The 18,614-nt window shown below is 36.8% G+C and overlaps 2 protein-coding genes across 3 annotated transcripts in view; both read right to left on the bottom strand.

The window, feature by feature from the left end:
• Window positions 1-18,614, bottom strand: part of LOC127433694 (membrane-associated phosphatidylinositol transfer protein 2-like) — a 694,725-nt gene that overhangs the window by 329,547 nt on the left and 346,564 nt on the right. The gene's annotated exons all lie outside the window — the stretch shown is intronic.
• Window positions 2,888-18,590, bottom strand: LOC127433707 (DEP domain-containing protein 1B-like). 2 transcript variants are annotated; one of them, XM_051685837.1, is made up of 12 exons: window positions 18,408-18,590; window positions 17,420-17,685; window positions 16,526-16,667; window positions 16,258-16,385; window positions 15,834-15,964; window positions 15,699-15,746; window positions 13,128-13,268; window positions 11,015-11,181; window positions 10,672-10,848; window positions 8,673-8,864; window positions 7,401-7,577; window positions 2,888-3,312 (listed from the first exon to the last, which is right to left on the bottom strand). In XM_051685837.1, exons 1-11 carry the CDS (start codon window positions 18,441-18,443, stop codon window positions 7,413-7,415), a joined length of 1,593 nt encoding a protein of 530 aa, XP_051541797.1. In that variant the 5' UTR covers window positions 18,444-18,590; the 3' UTR covers window positions 2,888-3,312; window positions 7,401-7,412. The 2 variants fall into 2 exon arrangements, with proteins under 2 accessions (XP_051541797.1, XP_051541796.1); XM_051685836.1 differs by lacking the exon at window positions 2,888-3,312 and having other exon boundaries at window positions 6,737-7,577.

Below are 18,614 nucleotides of genomic sequence, written 5' to 3'. Positions count from 1 at the left end.
TATGCCGTTTTTTCCATATTAACATGAGAACAAGAAAGAATAAAAATTCAATATAACATGTTCTTAGGAGTGACAACCCTTCTACATATTGTGGATATTATTATTCTTGGATTGTGCATTTGAATTCAGAGTTTTTCCAAAGTGAGTAAATAATTAATTATAAATAAACCATTGGTTTTCCATATCGGCATTTTCATGCTTATAACCGATATGCCGATGGTTTTAATTTGGTCAATAATTTCCCACTAAATATCGGCAGCTGATTCACCTGTGCATCCCTAGTTTTATGAGCTGGCCATGCCAAGTGTATCTGTCTGTGTCCCGCAAGACGACAAGGAACAACCTCTAGATAACACGGCAACTCCAAGTAACGCCCCCGTTGGATCCCAAAGCAGTTCTGTTGGCTGAAAGAACGTTCCATATCCTATGCAATCGCTGTGTGATTAATGTTGTCTTAAGAATAACTTTTAAATTATGTCACATAACATATTATTAAACTCAAGATATAAGTGGTAAATTTAACATTTCTATACTCTGTTTCCTCCAGTTAGCTTACAAGATAACTAGCCTATATAGCGCAACAAAAAATCCCATTCATGTATCCCATAGATGAATTGATTTTTTAACGATAACTTATAAACCTTTAAAGACAGAACTACTGTGAGCTACGAGGTTGTTTATCAATGGTATATGCTTCTTTTGAAGCCTTCCGTCTATGTTATTTCAACTTCAGTATTTAAAAATCATGTTTGATAGTGGAATTCATTATAAACATCTACATTACCCATGGTACAGCAGAGAAAGATGCACCATTCAGAGAACCTTGGCCAACAAACCCATGAAACGGAATCAGAGCGACCGCCCACTCCCATAATGCACTGTGAATGACGTAAATGAGTCGATGTCTCTTCACCCTTAAACTACTTATCTATTTGTACATATTGGAATATTTTGCAATAAGCCTAAAATATATTGATTCTATACTTATAATCAACAACCTAAAATCAACAGTTTTACAGTGCATCCGGAAAGTATTCACAGCACTTCACTTTTTCCACATTTTGTTATGTTACAGCCTTATTCCAAAATTGATTAAATTCATTATTTTCCTCAAAATTCTACAAACAATAACCCATAATGACAACGTGAAAGAAGTTTGTTTGAAATCTTTGCAAATTTATTAAAAAAAAAAAAATCACATGTACATAAGTATTCGCAGCCTTTGCCATGACACTCAAAATTGAGCTCAGGTGCATCCTGTTTCCACTGATCATCCTTGAGATGTTTCTTCAACTTGACTGGAGTCCACCTGTGGTAAATTCAGTTGATTGGACATGATTTGGAAAGGCACACACCTGTCTTTATAAGGTCCCACAGTTAACAGTGCATGTCAGAGCACAAACCAAGTCATGAAGTCCAAAGAATTGTCTGTAGACCTCCGAGACAGGATTGTATCGAGGCACAGATCTGGGGAAGGGTACAGAAAAATTTCTGCAGCATTGAAGGTCCCAATGAGCACAGTGGCCTCCATCATCTGTAAATGGAAGAATTTTGGAACCACCAGGACTCTTCCTAGAGCTGGCCACCCGGCCAAACTGAGCGATCGGGGGAGAAGGGCCTTAGTCAGGGAGGTGACCAAGAACCCGATGGTCACTCTGACAGAGCTCCAGCGTTTCTCTGTGGAGAGAGGAGAACCTTCCAGAAGAACAACCATCTCTGCAGCACTCCACCAATCAGGCCTGTATGGTAGAGTGGCCAGACGGAAGCCACTCCTCTGTAAAAGGCACATGACAGCCTGCCTGGAGTTTGCCAAAAGGCACCTGAAGGACTCTCAGACCATGAGAAACAAAGATTGAACTCTTTGGCCTGAATGGCAAGCGTCATGCCTGGAGGAAACCAGGCACCGCTCATCACCTGGCCAATACCATCCCTACAATGAAGCATGGTGGTGGCAGCATCATGCTGTGGGGATGTTTTTCAGCGGCAGGAACTGGGAGACTAGTCAGGATCGAGGGAAAGATGAATACAGCAATGTACAGAGACATCCTTAATGAAAACCTGCTCCAGAACGCTCTGGACCTCAGACTGGGGCAAAGGTTCATCTTCCAACAGGACAACGACCCTAAGCACACAGCCAAGATAACAAAGGAGTGGTACGGGACAACTCTGTGAATGTCCATGAGTGGCCCAGCCAGAGCCCAGACTTGAACCCGATTGAACATCTCTGGAGAGATCTGAAAATGGCTGTGCACCGACGCTCCCCATCCAACCTGATGGAGCTTGAGAGGTCCTGCAAAGAAGAATGGGAGAAACTGCCCAAAAATGGGTGTGCCAAGCTTGTAGCATCATACTCAAAAAGACTTGAGGCTGTAATTAGTGCCAAAGGTGCTTCAGCAAAGTAATGAGCAAAGGCTGTGAATACTTGTGTACATGCAAAGATTTCAAACAAACTTCTTTCATGTTGTCATTATGGGGTATTGTTTGTAGAATTTTGAGGAAAATAATGAATTTAATCCATTTTGGAATAAGGCTGTAACATAACAAAATGTGGAAAAAGTGAAGCACTGTGAATACTTTCTGGATGCACTGTATATATTCCCATCTGTTTTTTTCAATGACATCATTCGCAATGCTTCATGGGATTGTAGTTTGTGAACCTCATGAAAGACGATAAATACACAGCCTTGTACCTTTGTCTTTATATCTGATATTCAAATACTTTTTTGCCTCAAAACAAAGTTTGAGATGTTGTGATTCACCTCAGAGCTGGTTGTTTTTGTTAATGGCTTACAACTCTTTTATAAAAAGTCTATGGAAGAAATGAATGGGGGAAAATACTTCTGGAACCCAGATGGCTGAAAAAGTGGGCAGGCATTATTGCACTCTATTAGCTTAGCATCTTCTTACTCTCTTCATTTTCATCATGTTTCTCCTCACTGTCGCCACCTAGTGATACTGTGGTGTGATTGTATTCAATAGAACTTTTACAGTGCCATATATTTAATAATTTGACAAATTTTCATTTTTTTAATCTTTGTGGTTAGGTTAAGGTATAGGGGTAAGGTTAGGGTTAGGTTTAGGGGTATGAAATAGGTGTTGGTGCAGGGTTGCTGTGGGTCTCCAAATAAACAACAAACACAGAGTATGAATGTGACAACTGGCATCAGTTCATCCTCCGTGAAATCCATCGTAGTAAACTGAAGTGATATCTGGCTGGCACAGGCTGCAGTTAGTCGTAATCACTCAGCATCACGTAGTAGTAGAGTTGGACATCAGGCAGGAACAGAGCTGGATCTGGCAGGCTCTGGTACCCTCATGATATGTATTGATAGGTTAAGACAGGGAAACAAAAAGAGTAATATTAGCATAGATGCCATTCATTTCAAACAGGATTATGGAATATGAGTTTCCGGTTCCGGCAGACCTAACTAATGCAGTATAACTATGAGCTGATGGATAAATTAGGTGTATGCCTGGCTGAAAAGATGAGTCTTTAGTCTAGACTTAAACTGAGAGAGTGTGTCTGAGTAAATAACTAATATTGCCATTATATTCATGCTGCTTAGCCAGAGGGGAACTGGCCCCCACAGTGAGCCTGGTTTCTCCCAAGGTTATTTTTCTCAATTAACCAACATCTTATGTAATCTAAATAATTTTCAACATCAAAAAGTAGTGTAACACATTACAATTTAAATTCTTGTAATCAGATTACAGTTACTGAATTTCAGTTAGGTTAATTAATTTGAATTCATTACTTTGGTTACACATATTTCTAAAATAATATTTTTTGTTTAGACAGCATTTAAAACATGAATTATGAAAACCTGTTTATGTTTCTGTGACAGCTGAAGGGACAACAACGAGCAAGGAGGAAATATAGACATTATTTTGAATTTATTGAGTGGGAATGTATCTTAAAAGTCAATTAAATAGTCATTTGATTACCTTTTTTGTTAAGTAATCGGTAAATTAATCTGATTTAGTAATTTATATTTTGTAGTACACATTTCAGGATGCTTACCGTTTCATACCAATAAACTGAATGCACATGCACAGTTTATAATATTAAGAAAATTAACGGAATGCTTAATGGCAATTTTGAGAATTTAGAATGTCCTAAATTCCAGAACCCTAAAAAGAATTGTTGTTACTGAGATTCCCGATGCATTGTATTCTCATGCTATATTTAAACTCCTCCTTTTCAGACGCCAGCATTTCTCCCCTGTCTCCAGATGAGCTGTACCTGGATGGAGCCCAGAGGCCTTAGATATTGACCAGCAGCTAGAAAGGAAAGTGACCTTCAAAAAGTCCATCTTTAACTTTGCGGATGATTCGCTGCCTTTGAACAGGCCCCTTAAAGAGATGTAATTAATGCTGAAACCTGCATGCCGGGAGCATTTGATTACATGGAACAGAACAGGGGAGCCCGAGGCCTGCTGAGACGTCTCTGTAGAATATATATATATATATATTTAAACACTGTATATATAGATTGTGTGAAATTGTAACATTATGTAAAGTACAGCATGTTCGTTTGTGTCCATAATGACTGCTGTTCTGATTTTATTTTATTTTAGTAGCTAGAGAACAACTGCATCCCCTTTTAGACATAATGTCTTCTGCAGGGATTCCCTCTTTATGGATGAATGCCTACATGATGGCTACAGAAGTGAGGTGTGATATAGGAGATATTGTATGTTTTATCATGTATTATAGGAGACTTGGAAGATCTGTCTGCAAATATATTAACCTGTACAGTATGATGGATAGCAGAAACTATAAGTTCAATGAATAAATGTATGATTGCCTTTCTTTCAACCAGGCCTGCTTTGAACTGAGAAATGCACAAGGTATTGAATGTTATCGTCAGTATTTTCTAGAAGGGCTTCATTAGCAGTGATCTACTGACCTCTTGTGGAGGAAAGTTGGAGTTTGTAGCAGGAACTATAAAACAAATACAAATAATGAAAATGGATTTTTAAAGGTTTTAACCATCTTGATTAGACTGGAGGTGGGGAAAAACGGAGCTAAATGCACTTTTCATTCGGTTTTTTTTCCCAAAACACTAAACAGCAACAAAAACTACCACAGTACTTCCCATAACATCTGTTTGTCATTATACAATGCAAAATATTCCTGATCCATGAGATCATTGGTGTAATGTCTAAAGTTTGAGGTAATTTGATTTGATTTTTAATCATTTTTAAAATGTTGCAAATTTATGTAGCTAATGAAAATCCCTGAAATTATCAAATTTATTTTTGGAAAAATTCTTAAAAAAAAAAAAAAAAAGTATGAATACATTCATAAATTTAATATGAATTTTAATCAAAACAACCTTCACGCAAATTATGTTACTCCATTAATATACAATAAAAATAAATATTTTTTTTTTCAATCTTGATACACTTTGTGACCAGAAAAAAAGCTTATTTTCCTTAAGGTGTGCCTTTAGCCCCATTATACCCTATTTAACATTATTACTCTTCAGAATATAACTTGCCTACGTTTTCTCTTCCGTGCTACAGTACACTGAATAAATATTAGTTCCTGTTTAGCGGGATGTCTTCCAACATAAAAGAATGGCATAGGAATGAAAAATCCAAGGGAAACGTCATATTATTATATTAGATGTATTTTATGCAATTACATATTTGTGATCCCAGCGCACACGTCTAAATCCGTAACAGTAACTCCAGCATTTGTTCACAAAATCAACTTTTTTTTGAGAAATTCATTTTGATCACCGAACCATTTTTTAGAAACAGAGATAAAAAAAAATTACATCCTAGTCATAATTTTTCAGATATTGAAAATGTCCAGCATTGTGACAGCGTAGATCGCCATTCATAGAGTACAGAAAAAAATTATAAATAAGTGTGTGATAAAATGTCAACGATTTGTGCAGTGCTAGATGATATGTTTGCAAACATGACAGACACTAAACTACTAGGAAAACCAGATAAAACACCCAATAAACAGTTAAACAAACACAATGACAGAAACATAGACTGGAGTAGCACATAAATATAACACTACAAATCAGTAAATGCAAAGAAAACATTAATAGTTCACCCAAAAATGTAAATTCTCTCATCATTTATTCACCCTCATGCCATCCCAGATGTGTATGACTTTCTTTCTTCTGCTGAACACAAACAAAGATTTTTAGAAGAATATTTCAGCTCTGTAGGTCCATACAATGCAAGTGAATGGTGGCCAGAATTTTAAAGCTCCAAAAAGCATATAAATGCAGCATAAAAGTAACCCATTCAACTGCAGTGGTTTAATCCATGTCTTCTGAAACAATCCAATCTGTTTTGGGTGAGAACAGACCAAAATGTAACTCCTTTTTTACTATAAATCTTGACATCAGCAGTCTCCTTAGCGATCATGATTTCAAGCTCGATTACACTTCCTGTGCCATCTAGCGCTCTGTGCATATGTCAAGCACTAGGAAGTGTAATCGATCTTGAAATCATGATTTTGACAAGAGACTGCCAAGGCAAGATGTACAGTAAAAAAGAGTTACGTTTTGGTCTGTTCTCACCCAAAATTGATTGGATTACTTCAGAAGACTTAAAATGGATTAAACCACTGGAGTCATATGGATTACTTTTATGCTGCATTTATTTGCTTTTTGGAGCTTCAAAGTTCTGGTCACCATTCACTTGCTCTGTATAGACCTACAGAGCTGAGGTATTCTTCTAAAAATCTTTGTTTGTGTTCTGCAGTAGAAATAAAGTCATACACATCTGGGATGGCATGAGGGGGATTAAATGATGAGAGAATTTTAATTTTTGGGTGAACTTTCACTTTAAAGTATAAAATTACAAAAAGAGAAACAGAAATATACAGCCTGTAGTTGTTACTACATCAGTAGTCAAGACCTACCTGACAGAGTTTATTAATCTACAAGAGTATAAAAGATGACTTTTTAAAAGACATTTTCTGGTGACCAGCACAAATATCAGGGACAACATCATTTACCAGAACCGAGAACTTGACAGCCGTGTTAGACAACACCTAACTAAATATAAACAAAACATTACAGCCTATTAAAAAATAGAATTCAAGTGATTGGAAATGTTGTGGATGTTTTTAAAACATATAAAAATGGGCATTACTGATGCCTTTTGGGGTCTATTTTGGCTATAATAAAATGTTATTTGCATATAAAAAAAAGTTTTTATTGTTATTTTAGGCCTATTCCCATAGTGTTCCAATGCACAGCATTTTACTTTGTTTCAACCAACAATTCAGTCAACTGATCACTGATAGGTGAAATTGGTGTTAATTTTGTAATAGTAGAAAGGCTCTATAAAAAGGCCTTTCTTTGATATTCAGTAACTACTCTCCTTAATAATAATACTTAACATGGCCATCAGTGACACACTAACCACACTACTGATTCAAGCGCGAAAGCTCCAGCTTCTCTGAAAGGGCTGGAATGGTTTCTTCAGTGTGAGGGACATCAGTTGAGGTTTGATTCTCTGGGGTTTCTCTGGAAAAAGCGCTGCTTCACTTTCAGATGTGGGAAACCGTCTGCAGTAGATTTCAGGATGAGATCTCTGAAACTGAAAAACAGAGAAACCATACAGAGGAAAAGAAGACATAAGAAACATGCAATCGAGTTACAGGAACATTAAGTACATATCAGCCTTGTGAAAAAACTTTCTTTTATTTAGGGTTAAATACAACTCAATTAAATTACCACAGAAAATCATTTCAACTCACCCCTCAGTTTGTAAAAACAAACGGAAAGTTAATTTACAGCAGTACACTTACAATGGAAGTCTATGGGGGCCAGTGTCCCAGACGGTTTAATGAACTTCTACAGTATATTCCTCTAATTATTCGCAGTGCTGGATGCACCTGTTAGGTTTCTATAATAGAGCACAACAGTGCCCGCCCACTTTTTCAGCCGTCTTGGTTCCAGAAGTATTTTTCCCCATTAATTTTTCCCATAGGGATTTCATAAAATACTTCATAAAGAGATCAAAGCCATGAAACAAACACTACAGCTCCAAAGTGTATCACAACATTATAAACTTTTCTTTGTAGCAAAAAAGTATTCGAACCCCAAGAAGCATTGCAAATGACGTTATCAAATTAAAAACGATGGAAAATTATAAAACTTTTGATTTAAAGTTGTTGTTCGTAAGTATTAAAACAATACATTTTATTGCAAAATATTCCGATATATACAAATATATAAGGTACTGTAGTTTGAGAGTGTAGGGAGGGCAACTTGATTGCATCATTCACAGTGTGTCATAAGAGTGGGCAGTCACTGCAGAGCTCTTTTGGTGCACTTTGTTTGCTACGATTCTCTGATTGGTGGATTGTTTCCCTACAGGATTATGGGTAGTGTAGTTCTTCACAAGGAATTCCATTTTTAAACACATTTTATTAAGTTGAAATAACATGGACTGATGGCTTCAACAGAAGTATATACCATCAGTTAACAGCATCTGATCTCATGCTAGGTCTGTCTTTAAAGTTTTATAAGTTATCGTTAAAAATCAACTCCCCTATGCAGGAAATTAATGGGATTTTTAAAAACTGATGGGCACGTCAAAATTATTTTCTGTGGCAATCGACAGAATGTTTTGTGTAGATCTTAAATACTCCTTTAACAGATAATTCTATTCATAAGAATCCTCTCTAACCTGCTTGAGTTTCTTCTTCTTGTCTTTAATGGACATGTTCTTGTCTTTTATGATGTTCTCCAGAAGTTCTCCAACGGCCCCGTGAGATCCTGAGACTCTCTGCTCCTCAAACTCCTCTCTGCTGACCTGTCTGCAGAACAAGTGTGGTGGAGACATCATGGAGGTGTCTGTGTCTGCACCTGCATACTTTATCTTCAATAAACCAAAGCGAGAGAGAAGATGAGGACATGTGGTAGCCAACACACATTTCACAGAGTTCATTTGCTTCAAAATGAAAGTTATTCCTTACAAATCAGTAAAAATGTTAAATGATCATTTCTACATTTTTTAAAGGAAAAAGGATAAATAACTCCTACACAGAACTTAAAAGTTAACATGAAACCGGGGGGATATGGGAGGGGGTGGGGTTAAAGGTGCTGTAAGCAATTTTTTCATGGAAATGAATGTAAAAATGTTTAATTCTCCCTGAAAGATAATAATGAAATAAGTGTCCTGAGATATCTCACCGGTCTCTGTGACAGCTCTAGACTCTGTAAACAGCAAATAAATGTGTCCGTGGACAATGACACTTTCTGCCTGTCAATCATTTTGCGCATTCTCATAGTATTGTGTTAGAGGAAATTATTGAGGCTTAATGCCATTTTTATGCCATGTTGCTCATAACAGTTGTCAGTTGAGGGCGCTATATTGCTGCTGTTGTTTCTGACAACCGTTTCTGCTCGTGTCAGTCTCAATAAAGCTCATTTGGTATCTTTGGAGGGCAGGGTTTTGGGAAAAAAATCCAACTAATCCAACGGCTCAGCTTGACAGCTTGCGGAAATTCTAGCACGGCTAATAGCACCTTTAAACGGGATTTGATTTAATTTAATTGTGTGAACAAGTTTCACATTTCTTTGGGGCTGTTAAAATAAATACAATAAATGATGGAGAAAAAAAAGTTAACATAAAATCAAAAATTACCCTTTTTACTTTGATAATAATAAATGTTCCTGGTGTTACTATGTACAATTCATCAGTGCATGTCATTGCATGTCATTATTAAAAAGTGTTTTTTTTTCATACTTTTTCTAAATGTAAATGTAATGTATGTATGTAATAATCCAATCCAAATGTAACAATTTTTTCCACCTTTGAGACAATTTTTCTTTTCTGCTGATGTCAAGGCCTTGTGGGTAGGGAAAAATAACATTAACCAATAATATCATAGTCAAACATATTCCCAACCAATCAAATCCCTATAGAGCGCAACAGTCTGGTTCGGGAAGTAAAAATCCCATTCATTTTCTCAAAAGGGGAATTGATTTTTAACGATAATGTATAACCCTTTAAAGACAGACCTACTGTGAGCTCTGAGGTTGTTAATCAATGGTATATGCATCAGTCCACGTTATTTCAACTAAATAATTTTTCTAGCAGAATGTCTGGTGATCCACCAATCAGAGAATCACGGCAAACAAAGTGCGCTAAAAGAGCTCTACAGCGTCAGCCCACTCCCATGATGAACTGTGAATGACGCAATCGAGTCCACACTCACGAACTACTGATATATTTGTTTATATCTGAATATTTTGCAATGAACTTTAAATATATTGATTCTATACTTATAATCAACAACTTTAAATCAATAGTTTTATATTTGTCCATCGTTTTGAATTTGATTACGTCATTCGCAGTGCTTCATGGGATTGTAGTTCATTCCCTCATTGAAAACGTTAAGTAATGGTCTTGTCTTTATGTCCTGTTTGCTTCAAATCAAAGTTTCTAATGTTGTGATTTACCTCGGAGCTGGTTGGTTTGGTTCATGGCTTTGTACTCTTTAATAAAAATCCTATGGAAAAAATTACTGGGGAAAAACACTTCCAAAACCAAGACGGCTGACAAAGTGTGTGGGCACTGTGCTTTTTTTTTACTTGAAAATACATCACATTACAGAAGTTCATGTAGTTTTCAATGAAGTATCGAGTTAAAAACCATTTGATGAGTGACAGAGGATGCTGACCTGAGCTCTTCTGAGGTGAGACAGATGTTCCTCAACAGATTTTCTCAGGTTGGACGGCACCTTCAGCACACCGTTGTGGTTATCTATCATAAATGTGACCAGCTTGGTTGCCAACAGCTCGTCCAAATCCACCTCATCAGCGGAGCCCAGGATGCACCGCGAGAAGGTTTGAACCATCTTTACATGAACAGCAACATTTCGAGGAGTCAGACAGTGTGAAACTGAGCCAAATTATACATTGTCTGACCCAGAGTTAACTTATTACTATGACGGTTTAGGACTATCAGTTAACTGATCATTCTAAAGTTTACACAAAGCAATAAAGAGGAGGTGAGTAATTTACCAGGGTACGTGCTCCTATGGTGTTGTTCAGAGGGGGCAGTGTGGGGTTGGCACAGACTTTAGCCATCAGTCGCATTAACAGCTGTAGTTTACGCCGGTTGGCTGGAGGCAGCAGGAGGCAGCAGACCTGCAACGCTTCAACCGCAACTGACGGCTGCTGGAGAAGCCCTGCGGGACACCAGTACATAGCAAACACGGTTACAACCATACCAAAATAACAGCATCACTTACAGAATTTAGAGCTGAAGTGAACCAACTTTACATTGACAATAAGTGGTAAAAATTTGTTTCATAATCATATAATGTACATATTAGTGATACACTAGATTTCTCAATAGCCAATGATGATACCTATATAACGCTGCTATGCATATGTACTATTAATATATATGTATATAAATCATTTATAATAATGATTAAATTAAATCATGATTAATTACATTTATAGTTAAATTACATCATAATTAATAAAATGTATCATTAAATTATTTGATTTAATTATTAAATTTAAATGTATTAAATTATTAGATTAAACAATTATTCAAGTACTGTCAAAATTCATTCAAAAATATTTTAAAACAGTCACGTAGTATAAATTCAGACTGTTAATTAGGCACAGTTACTAGTTGATGCCAATAATCTCAAAATGTAGCCCATCAGTAAACCCCATTTAGGCTGTCAACAGGGCTAAAAAAACTACATTCGAATTTTTCACTTAAATTAATAGTTCGCCCAAAAATTAGTTCTCTCATCATTTACTCCCCCTCATGCCATCCCAGATGTGTATGACTTTCTTTCTTCTGCAGAACACAAACAAAGATTTTTAGAAAAATATCACAGCTCTGTAGGTCCATACAACGCAAGTTTATGGTGTCCAAAATTTCAAAGCTCCAAAAAGCACATAAAGGCAGCAAAAAAGTAATCCATAAGACTCCAGTGTTTTAATCAATGTCTTCAATAAAATCTGCTTTGGGTGAAAACAGACGATATAACTTCCTAGCGCCATCTAGCGCTCTGCACATGTGTCAAGCACAAGGAAGTGTAATCGAACTTGAAATCATGATCATGCCTAGAGACTGCAATGGCAAGATTTACAGTGAAAAATGAGTTATATTTTAGTCTTTTCTCACCCAAAATCGATAGGATCTATTCAGAAGCCACCTACTGGGCAGGGAGGAAAATTTATAGTAAAAAATGACTTAAATATTGATCTGTTTCTCACCCACACCTATCATATCGCTTCAGGAGACATGGATTAAACCACTGGAGTCACATGGATTACTTTTATGCTGCCTTTATGTACTTTTTGGAGCTTTGAAATTTTGGACACCATAAACTTGCATTGAATGGACCTACAGAGCTGTGATATTTTTCTAAAAACCTTTGTTTGTGTTCTGCTGAAGAAAGAAAGCCATACACGTCTGGGATGGCATGAGGGTGAGTAAATGATGAGAGGTGAACTATCCCTTTAATTATTTCCAAAATTCTAATTATAGAAGACATTTTAAAGACATTATTTCTGTTAGGGGAAAAAGCTACAAGAGATCAGTGATCACCAGATTTTAAATTGGGTTGTCCACAAGAGGGCACAACCAATAAATATAAACCAAACAGCACCGTGTTCTATTGTTTAACACAAAGAACATACCTGGCTGTTAACAAAAGTGCATTCCGTTTTAAATTAGTGCATAAATTATAAAATCAAAAGATTTAGCCAGTTCATATTCTCAAATCTTAAATGAGAAAAGAAATGCTTCAATAAACAGTTCAATGTTAACTTAGTGTTGTACAGTATACTGGTGCCATGGTACTACCACACAACTCAATATTCAATATTCCAGCAGTGTTTATCATTAGTTACAGATGCACCAAATTTCTCCTTTCCTGACACAGCACTTTAAAATAAATAGCTTAGTATGCTGCGAAATACTAATAAGAGAGCAATACACAACATCCAAAGACCTCCACCTAAGCCATCTTCTTGGCTTGGCACACATCTAAAATTCTAATGCCCAGCTTTAGCATTCAAATGCGTATTTTTAATTCGACAGCCTTGGTACACCATATCTATCACCAGTCATGCCAATAACTTGAGCATTGTGTCTGTCACTCACCCAAAATACTGACAAGTATTTCATACAGATGGAAAGTCAACAGCGGTTCTTTCAGTCTCTGAAAATGCTCTGCCACTGTCCTGAAGACTTCTCTCTCGAACCCTGGATACATGGGCTGCCTGCTGTCACTGCCATTGGGCCCTTAAGATGATATCAAAGATGTATAAAACATAATAAAAAATGAATGATAAAAAGCATTATAAAACCAATTCGACTGACATTTGAAGCTGTTGTAAAATTGCCGATATGTGCACATCAAATTTTTATTCCATATTAATGTACCAAGTTACTTATGAACAAGTAACTTGGCAAAAATACTGTTTATTATGAATATTGTAAGTAATATTCATAAATATTTGGTGTCTTTTATAGGTATTTAAGAGTGTTTTGAGTATTTCTGTAACTGCTGATCTCCTGGGATTTTCACACACAACAGTCTCTAGAATTTACTCAGAGTGGTGCCAAAAACAAAAAACACCCAGTGAGCAACAGTTCTGTGGACGGAAACACTTTGTTGATGAGAGAGGTCAACAGAGAATGGCCAGACTGGTTCGAACTGACAAAGTCTACGGTCACTCGGATAACCACTCTGTACAATCGTGGTGAGAAGAATAATCTGAGATGTACATGGGGGACCTACACAATATTAGGCAGGTGGTTTTAATGTTGTGGCTGATCGGTATATATATATATATATATATATATATATATATATCGGCATAGATTTTTGCTGATAACCCACAGTTCCAAAAAGCAATATCAGCACAGATTAATCGTAATTAAAAAAAATATATATACAATTGTGGCCAAAAATATTGGCACCCTTGGTAAATATAAGCAAAGATCTGCATTGTTTATCCTTTTGCTCTTTCATTCAAAAAACTCACAAAAATCTGTCCTTTAATTAAAGTAAAACAATTGAAAGAGGGGAAATATCTCATAATTAAATGAATATTTTTCTCCAAAACACGTTGGCCACAATTATTGGTACCCCTAGAAATTCTTATGTGAAAAAATATATCTGAAGTACATTCATATTTCATATTTTACATTTTATTTAGTGCACCTGGGTGACTAGGAACATGAAATTGTTCAGCCATGACTTCCTGTTTCACAGGGGTATAAATATGAGGTAACACACAGGCCAAATTCCCTTAATCATCAATCACAGTGGGTTAGACTAAAGACTATAGTTCTGATGTGTGGCAAAAGGCTGTCGAGCTTCACAAAATGCAAAGTGGCTAAAAGAAAATAGCCAAAGCATTGAAAATGCCCATTTCCACCATCAGGGCAATAATTAACAAGTTCCAATCAACTGGAGATCTTAAGAAGCGGCCTGGAAAACGACGTGTGTCTATATTGTCTTCACGCACAGTGAGGAGGATAGTTCAAGTGGCCAAAGAATCTCCAAGGATCACAGCTGGAGAATTGCAGAAATTAGTTGGGTCTTGGGGTCAGAAAGTCTAAAAAAAAAAAAAAAAAAAAAAAATCAGCCATCACCTACATCATTACAAGCTGTTTGGGAGGATTTCAAGAAAAAAAGCCTCTGCTCTCATCCAACAACAAACTCAAGCATCTTCAGTTTTCCAGACACTACTGGAACTTCAAATGCGACCGGGTTCTATGGTCAGATGAAACATAAAAAGGGATTTTTTGGCAGCAAACACCAGGGATGGGTTTGGCGTACACAGAGATGAAGAAATACCCAATGCCCACGGTTAAATGTGGTGCTGGATCTTTAATGTTGTGGGGCTGTTTTTCTGCCAGAGGTCCTGGACATCCTGTTCGGATACATGGCATCATGGACTCTATCAAATACCAACAGATGAAAAATCAAAACCTCTGCCTCTGCCAGAAAGCTTAAAATGGGCCCTGGTTGTATCTTCCAACAGGACAATGATCCAAAACAAACATCAAAATCAACACAAAAAATGGTTCACTGACCATAAAATCAAGGTTCTGCCATGGCCATCCCATTCCCCTGACCTGAACCCCATAGAAAACCTGTGGGGTGAACTGAAGAGGAGGGTCCACCAACATGGACCTCTGAATTTGAAGGATCTGGAGAGATTCTGTATGGAGGAATGGTCTCAGATCTCTTGTCATGTGTTCTCCAACCTCATTAGGCATCATAAGAGAAGACTCAGAGCTGTTATCTTGGCAAAGGGAGGTTGCAAAAAGTATTGAATAAAAGGGTGCCAAAAATTATGGCCAATGCGTTTTGGAGAAAAATATTTATTTAATAATGAGATATTTCCCCTGTTTCAATTGTTTCACTTTAATTAAAGGACAGATTTTTGTCATTATTTTTGAATGAAAGAACAAAAGGATAAACAATGCAGATTTTTTTTCACAGCCTTATTTGCTCATATTTATCAAGGGTATATATATATATATATATCGGCATAGATTTTTGACGATAACCTATAGTTAAAAAAAAGCAAATATTGGCACAGATTAATCGTAATATAAAAAAAATCAGTCTAACTCTAGTAAAATCCCTGTAATATTCGGCCTTGAATGGCCTTTTGAATGCAATCCATTTCACAAAGCAGGTAACTAGTCACTCACAGTTTGCCAGACATTTCATTGCAGATAACACCCAGTGAGGCAAATCCTCTAAAGAACAGAAAAAGAAAATTAGTCACAAATAAGCTAAAATAACTTTTTCTAAATGTTTTAAAGTGCTGTATAATGCATTCTCACCTGCATTGTTCTTCAGGATGACAATACCTTGCTTATTAATACCAAACACATTATGAACAATGTGCTTTGGACTAAGAAGTTTTGCGTCTAGAACCCCGTCCAATGACTGAAGACCCAAAACAGTCTGCAAACTAACAAAGAAGGTTTTTCTTTAAAGATTTCAACATGAAATCAAAATTGACCCTATTTACTTAATAAATGTCTCCGGTCTTATTTTGCATGATTCATCAGTGCATGCTATTCTAAAGAAAAAAATGTAATATAACGTTTGCTTATATTGTTGAATTTCAAACTAAAGTCCTTCTTTTTAAGCAGCAGAGCCAGAATAGAGCAACTGCCACCTACCAAACACCCGCCATTACAAATCCTGGATTCCCAATACATATTTAATTTCTGTCTTTTCCTTTTGGCTGATAATGCTTACTGTGTTAGTGTCATTGATTTCCATGTCTGGTCCACATGTTTGGGGCTTAACTCTCCCCTTCGGATCAATTTGCACTCTGGTAACTCCCCAATGGCAATGCTGTGCCTCTTATTCCATGTTCCTGAATTCTAAGATCATAAATACAGTATTTTACATTACTTTATATTAAAAAAAGAGGCACAAATTATGGTCAGTAAGTATCGTAAAAATCATTATAAACAGACAAAATAAAACATAATACAATCTCCACAGTTAAACATTCGCTTACCATAATGAGAGGTTTCATGGGTATCTTTACCGGGATTGGTATGTTCTCATAATCATCCCAGCATGGAATTCTGGGAACTGAGATTTGATCTCTAACAGGTGGACGCACAGGAAGAGGCTTCAGAGGTGATTGTGGAGGAAATCTGGTAGATTGCATCAATAGTTTATTATTAATAATTTGGCCCTATTAGAATAGTAATTAAAATTACACAAACAAAAACATAATTTCACCCATTTTGTTTTAATGCAACATATATTGCATATATGGTTGACATGAAGTACATTTGTTTTCTCCCCTTTTCTCCCCAATTTGGAATGCCCAATTCCCAATGCGCTCTAAGTCCTCATGGTGGCGTAGTGACTCGCCTCAATCCGGGTGGTGGAGGACGAATCTCAGTTGCCTCCGTGTCTGAGACCGTCAATCTGCGCATCTTATCACGTGGCTTGTTGAGCGTTACCGCGGAGACGTAGCGCGTGTGGAGGCTTCGCGTTATTCTCCACGGCATCCACGCACAACTCACCACGCGCCCCATCGAGAGCGAGAACCACATTATAGCAACCACTAAGAGGGTAACCCAACGTGACTCTACCCACCCCAGCAACCGTGCCAATTTGGTTGCTTAGGAGATCTGGCTGGAGTCACTCAGCACGCCCTGGATTCAAACTCATGACTCCAGGTGTGGTAGTCAGCGTCAATACTCACTGAGCTACCCAGGTCCCGACATGAAGTACTTTTGAAAAGCTTACGTCCTGAGATCTGACTATACCATCTAAACTATCTTAAACAGGATAAAATTCTTCTATAATGATTATGCATGCAGCTTTTATAGAGAGACATGGAATATTTGTACTTTTATACTAAAATATTTGCCCCACCACAGGACTATTTAAACACCTGTATAGATGCCCATTGTCTTCAAAATCCTCTTTGCCGAACTGCCCTTTGACGTCCTCGATAACATGATTTTTAATGAATTTTCGGAGTAACTGGAGTGTTTGGTAGCGTGTCACCTCCAGTCCAAAGTTCTGGTTCTTTATGAGCAGTTCATGGAGGAAATCGACAGCCTCAGCTCCTGTGAAACTGCGATCATAACTTCTGAAATGAGCCCAGTGTCGCCTTACTGGCATTCCACCACGGAAGAGCTTAATGGTTTCATTCCACTAGGAAAAAAGGAAAGATACTTTGTAATTACAATTTATGGTGGTTTTAACTGACTGGGACCCCTTATTGAGGGGTGTTCAAGTGTATTCATTATAATTGTAATATTTTTAGATTTACTTACATTAACTGATATCTCTAGATTTTAGATTAACTGCAGATCATTTTTTAGATTGAAATATTTAGACAATATGTGTTGCATTTTGCCTATATCTCGTCTCTATAATCAAATGAATTTATATATATTATTTTATGGGATTCATTTTTACAGTGGAGCCTGGTGGAAACTATGGTTACCATGGTAACATTTTTGTAAGGGTTGTTACACTGGAATTCCCCCTCAAGAATAAAGTGCATAGATGTGTCTACAAGTTATAACATTATTAAAAAGGACTATTTTGTTAAAGAAACAATTTACCATTTTATTTAGATTTACAGCAGTAGGACAAAATGAGAAAAACTTTGAGGTTATTGTGAATTAAAGTTTAATTGGCCCATTTCTGTCATTAAAAGTGATCTGTAATGCAATATTAGTTAATACAGAAAGTCTAGAGTTTAACAAGAACAATAAATGTTATCCAAAAACCTTCCATCGCTTCAAGTTAAAAAACATCTGACCGTATTTAAACATTAAAATTGAGAGTTCAGAGGTCAACGTAACCCAGCTCACATAAATGTAACGATTTCTCAGCAAATGTGTTTCCGGTTTTAAAGTTATTCTTACCAACTTCGTCGCCCTGTAAGGTCCAGGTCCAATCATTTTACCATCCAGAAGTTTAAATTGAGATTATTTATCCATTTAATGTTTTTATCTCTAATCAGCTCCACAGTCTACACCAGTCGCTTTATTTTTGAAAACCGACAAGTTCCTGCCAACGATGTGATTGGCACAGGAAACCAACCACGTGACACTGCTCGCAACCAAATTTGG

Source organism: Myxocyprinus asiaticus, chromosome 43, assembly GCF_019703515.2.
Source record: "Myxocyprinus asiaticus isolate MX2 ecotype Aquarium Trade chromosome 43, UBuf_Myxa_2, whole genome shotgun sequence".
Classification (NCBI taxonomy): domain Eukaryota; kingdom Metazoa; phylum Chordata; class Actinopteri; order Cypriniformes; family Catostomidae; genus Myxocyprinus; species Myxocyprinus asiaticus.
The sequence above is the reverse complement of the archived record's forward strand: the minus strand, read 5'-3'. Positions and strand labels throughout refer to the sequence as shown.